Genomic DNA, 4951 nt, shown 5'->3' with positions numbered 1-4951 from the left:
GGGCGGAGCACAGAAATGTTTAGGATAGGCCACTGCAAGTCTGGGTCCTGGGGCAGCTTCTGGACCATGCTGACCTTGGTGGGCCTGGCCACTCATGCAGGTGAGGGGGCAGTGGGTGGGTGGGTGTGGGCCAGGGTGCAGGGGCACGCCCTTCTGGCCCTAACTGCTAGCAGCTGCCCAGGAGTGGGGGGTGTCTGGCCATTCAGGATGGACTGGACAGGGTCCGCAGACATCTCCCAGAAGGGAGAAGGGCAGCCAGCCTTAGAGAGAAGGGGCTGGGCAGCAGGCAGGGGTCTTAAGGACAAAAAGACCCTCCCTTGTTCATTGTCCCAGGCAGCTGGGCCTGGGCAGAGGCTGAATGGGGACGCCATTAGCATTCAGGCCCCTCAGAGTGAGTGACAGCTGGGGAGGCGGGGCTGGGAAATGCACGCCCAGCTTCTCTCCCTGGCTTTCTCGGGGCCTCTCACACAGAGATGCTCCAGTCTGGGTGAGCCTTCTCCCCACGAGTGCCCGGGCGCCACAGCCTGGGTGTGCGTGTGCCTGGGCCATCTGCTGCTGCCAGTCACCCTCCTGGCTCCTTCTGCCAGCCTCCTTGTGCTGCTCTCAGCTGGGGGAGGCTGCCAGCAGCGTCCCTGTCAATGGGCTCTCTGTAACTGAGGGCAGGTCTCCATCCCAGCGTCCGTGGGAGCAAGACAGGAGGAGCCCAGGGGCCAGCCTGGGAGGGGGTGCCAGCCTCGACACCAGTGACCCACAGGGCCCTGCCCAGATCCAGCCGGCCCCTGGGACTTTCTCCTGTCCCCCCTCTGCCTCACAGATCAGAACTCCAGGGCAGGGCCAGGTCCGAAATGCTTTCCCTCCTGGCTGGCTGCAGGGGCTCTTGCTTGACCCCTCCTCCCACTCACCGTCCCCTGCACTCCTGGCACCGCGGGAGTCGGCTTCTTTTATCCACTGCCGCAGTCCAAGCTCTTGGGAGAGTGCCTGGCACATAATACGTGCTCAATATTTGCCAGTATATGTGCCCCTCTGATGACTCCTCGGAGGGGCAGGGTGGACAACTGCTCAGAGACAGGAAGCGTAGGAGCCAAGTTTCTTCAACCCTCTCCTGGGGGGCCTGGCATCATGGACACCAGCTCATGGAGATCACAGAGGGTTCCTACTGCTCCCTGCCTAGAACCCGCCCCACTTAAAAGAGCATCCTCTCAGGTCTGCGTCCGTAAGACCTGCCCACCTAGACTGCTGCGCGTACCCACATGCACCCGCTCTTCTCATGGGCACCTCAGGTGTGTCCACACAGCCCCCCGAGGCCCTCCTGCCCTCCAACACCCATGCATGCGTGTCTCCAGCTGGTCCTCTGCACCCCTGGCTCGAGGCCCTGGGTGCGGGTGCCTTCTCAGGTCGTGCCCTGTCCCTTCTGCTGCAGCCCAGAGATCCGATGTGGGCGGGGAGGCAGCGGGCACCTCCATCAACCACTCCCAGATGCTGCTCCACCGCCTGCAGGAGCTGCTGCACCAGGGCAATGCCAGCGACGTGGTTCTGCGCGTGCAGGCTGCGGGCACCGATGAGGTCCGCATCTTCCATGCCCACCGCCTGCTGCTGGGGCTGCACAGCGAGCTGTTCAGGGAGCTGCTGAGCAACCAGAGCGAGGCCGTGCTGCGGGAGCCCCGGGACTGCGCTGTCGTCTTTGACAAGTTCATCAGGTGGGGCAGGAGGGATGGGCCTTCATCTCTTCCCAGCCCTGGTTCCTCCACCCACAGGGCCACGGGGGCCCAGGCCCTCAGAAGTCATTACGCCCATTGCCTGATGTCATCAGGACAGCAAGTCGCCACCTTTGGCCCCTTCTCCCCCTCCCTCTCCCACACAGCACTGTGGTGCCCGGCCTTCCCCACTTCCCCTGTGGCTCTGCTTGGTTTGCTATCACTGCCTGCCCCTGGCAACCCTGAGGAGCTGTTTCCTAACCTGGCCAGGAGAGCTTTTAGAAACCAAAGATTCCTAGCCAGGCGCAGTGGCACACACCTAAAATCCCAGCAGCTTAGGAGGTTGCAGCAGGAGCATCAGGAGTTGAAAGCCAGCCTCAGCAACGGGAAGGGAGGCGCTAAGCAACTCAGTGAGACCTGTTTCTAATACAAAAAAGGGCTGGGATGTGGCTCAGTGGTTGAGTGCCCCTGAGTTCAATCCACAGTACCAAAATCAAAACACAAAAACACCACAGATTCCTGAGCCTGGACAGTCAATTTCAGGTCTGCTGGTTGGGACAAGCAATCTGTTTAGTGTTGGCTCTACTCAGGTTTGGAACCATGGTGCTAGGGAGCAGAAAGTTTAACCAGCTCCCTGCTTCCTGCCAGTGTGCTGCACAGGGGAAACCATTCACACTATGGTCTAAGGAAGTAGTCCAGTTCTAATGGCTTAGACAAGACAGCTGCAGGATTCTGGACATCACTTCCAAGTTCCAGGAAGGGGGATAAAATGGAAGGGCTCCTATAGAGCCAAGTGTGTCCCAGTGAGCAGGGGCACAGTGGCAGGAAGGATGAGCAGGTGGACAGTGGCAGACTGAGAAGAAAAGGTAGGGGGGCCAGGAAGGAAGCTGTGTTGACTGCCGACTTAGTAGCAAGATTCTTCAGTCCACCCCCTCCCTTGACTCCATAACCCTAAGGGGTGCATACTGTTCCCCCTTTCCTAGACAATTCCAAAGTTCATGGAAGTTAAACGATTTGCCCAGTCTCATGGCAAGGAGGTGGTAGGACATGGCTCTGAACCCAGACTACAAACTCCACAGCGGCAGGAACCTCTCTGCATTTGTTGTAGCCACAGTTAGGCCCCTAGTACATGCTCAACGAACACACGGCATTTCCACCTCACCACCAGAAACCGAGAGAAGAGGCTGTCAAGTGGGAACAGTGTGGAAAGGTCCTTAAGAGGGAAGTGTCAGGGCCCATTCCCCTCGGACTGCGCCCCTGACCACAAAGCTCTCCATCAGAGTTGGGGTTGGAGTGACCTCGTTCTGACTCGGCCCCACCTCTGGACCTCTCCGGCAGGTACCTATATTGCGGAGAGCTGACGATACTGCTTGCTCAGGCCATTCCACTGCATAAGCTGGCCACCAAGTACCGGGTGGCCTCCCTACAGCGAGGCGTGGCCGACTACATGCGCGCACATCTGGCAGGAGGCGCAGGCCCTGCGGTGGGCTGGTACCACTACGCAGTGAGCACGGGGGACGAGGCCCTGCGTGAGAGCTGCCTGCAGTTCCTGGCCTGGAACCTGTCTGCCGTGGTGGGCAGCGCTGAGTGGAGCTCCGTGAGCCCCGAGCTGCTGGCGCAGCTGCTGCAGCGCTCGGACCTGGTGCTGCAGGACGAACTGGAGCTGTTCCACGCGCTGGAGGTGTGGCTGGGCCGCGCGCGGCCGCCCCCCGCGGTGGCAGAGCGGGCGCTGCGCGCCATCCGATACCCCATGATCCCGCCGGCGCAGCTGTTCCAGCTGCAGGCGCGCTCAGCGGTCCTGGCGCGGCACGGCCTGGCGGTGGCGGACCTCCTGCTGCAGGCCTACCAGTTCCACGCCGCCTCGCCGCTGCACTACGCCAAGTTCTTCGACGTCAACGGTAGCGCCTTCCTGCCCCGCAACTACCTCGCGCCCGCCTGGGGCGCCCCGTGGGTCATCAATAACCCGGCCCGCGACGACCGCAGCACCAGCTTCCAGACACAGCTGGGCCCGAGCGGCCACGACGCCGGCCGCCGGATCACATGGAACGTGCTCTTCTCCCCGCGCTGGCTGCCCGTCAGCTTGCGGCCGGTCTACGCGGACGCTGCGGGTACCGCGCTGCCCGCGGCGCGCCCAGAGGACGGCCGGCCAAGGCTTGTGGTTACGCCGGCCAGCAGCGGCGGCGACGCTGCGGGAGTGAGCTTCCAAAAGACGGTGCTGGTAGGGGCGCGCCAGCAGGGCCGCCTGCTGGTGCGCCACGCCTACAGCTTTCACCAGAGCAGCGAGGAGGCGGGAGACTTCCTGGCGCACGCCGATCTGCAGCGGCGCAACTCCGAGTACTTGGTGGAGAACGCCCTGCATCTGCACCTCATCGTCAAGCCTGTGTACCACACCCTCATCCGGACCCCCAAGTAGCCTTCGGATTGGGAAATAAAAGTCTTGCCTAGAGGGCACCAGGGTCTGGGAGGGACAAGGCCCGTGTAGAGAAGACTGCCAGCCTGGGCCCTGGGTGATCAGGCACTGGCGACGCTGGGCTGGATGGAGACCAGGTGAGCGGTGGTAGACCAGATGTCCGGCTTCAGGAGCTGGTTTCACGTGTAGGCAGCGCTTGGTCCTGAATAAATGGATGCCCAGAGAGGTGAAGGGATGATTGAACCACCCACCCCTGGGTAAAAGCCACCCAGGGATAGTCGCAAGCCTGGGGATTCCCCTGCCCTTCACTGAGTTTCTCTCTGAGCTCCCCCCCCCTCCCATGGAACAGGTCAGGTAAGAGCATTCAAATGCTCAGAGCCACCAGCCAGCCCACCTTGACCTGCGGGGTTTAGCCAGGCAATTCTCAGCCCTGACCTCCAGCAGCAGCCACCTCATCTGAGTTGTGAGGCCTTCTGAGCCTGGCCACTCCAAGTCCTGCACCTCTCTCTCCTGGGAGGGGGCATGGGATCTGGAGAAATGCCCCTTCCTCCGCAGTGTCTTTGCAGCCAGCCAGGAGGAGACGGTGTTGCTGGCTGAACGGTCATCCAGCTGACCACAAAGCTCTCCCTCACAGTTGGGGTTGGAGTGACCTCGACCTGACTCCTCCCCACCTCTGGACCCAACCACAGAGCCCACTCGACATTCAGATAAGGTCTAGTTTGCAACTCAACCATCAAACCAAACAGGATTTTATTGTTAAAAAAGGAAGGAGAAAAAAAAAGCCATATCCAAGTAACAAAACCAGATTCCCTCCCCACCTCCAGCCATCAGCCCCTCCCCAACCATC

At 61.2% G+C, this 4951-nt stretch overlaps 1 protein-coding gene across 1 annotated transcript; it reads left to right on the top strand.

The window, feature by feature from the left end:
- Positions 1 to 4493, top strand: BTBD17 (BTB domain containing 17). The gene is made up of 3 exons (XM_081271187.1): positions 1 to 100; positions 1421 to 1697; positions 3033 to 4493. The coding sequence occupies exons 1-3, from the start codon at positions 16 to 18 to the stop codon at positions 4105 to 4107; spliced, it is 1437 nt and encodes a 478-aa protein (XP_081127313.1). The 5' UTR covers positions 1 to 15; the 3' UTR covers positions 4108 to 4493.
- Positions 4494 to 4951: the final 458 nt, after the last annotated feature.

This window comes from Spermophilus citellus, assembly GCF_964194105.1.
Source record: "Spermophilus citellus genome assembly, chromosome: 17".
NCBI lineage: Eukaryota > Metazoa > Chordata > Mammalia > Rodentia > Sciuridae > Spermophilus > Spermophilus citellus.
The sequence above is the reverse complement of the archived record's forward strand: the minus strand, read 5'-3'. Positions and strand labels throughout refer to the sequence as shown.

Excerpts from the sequence above, each read along its gene's own strand:
- BTBD17 (XM_081271187.1), top strand. The coding sequence starts at position 16 with ATGTTTAGGATAGGCCACTGCAAGTCTGGGTCCTGGGGCAGCTTCTGG. Across the intron at positions 101-1,420 it reads GGGCCTGGCCACTCATGCAG|CCCAGAGATCCGATGTGGGC; the intron begins GTGAGGGGGCAG and ends CTTCTGCTGCAG. Across the intron at positions 1,698-3,032 it reads GTCTTTGACAAGTTCATCAG|GTACCTATATTGCGGAGAGC; the intron begins GTGGGGCAGGAG and ends CCTCTCCGGCAG.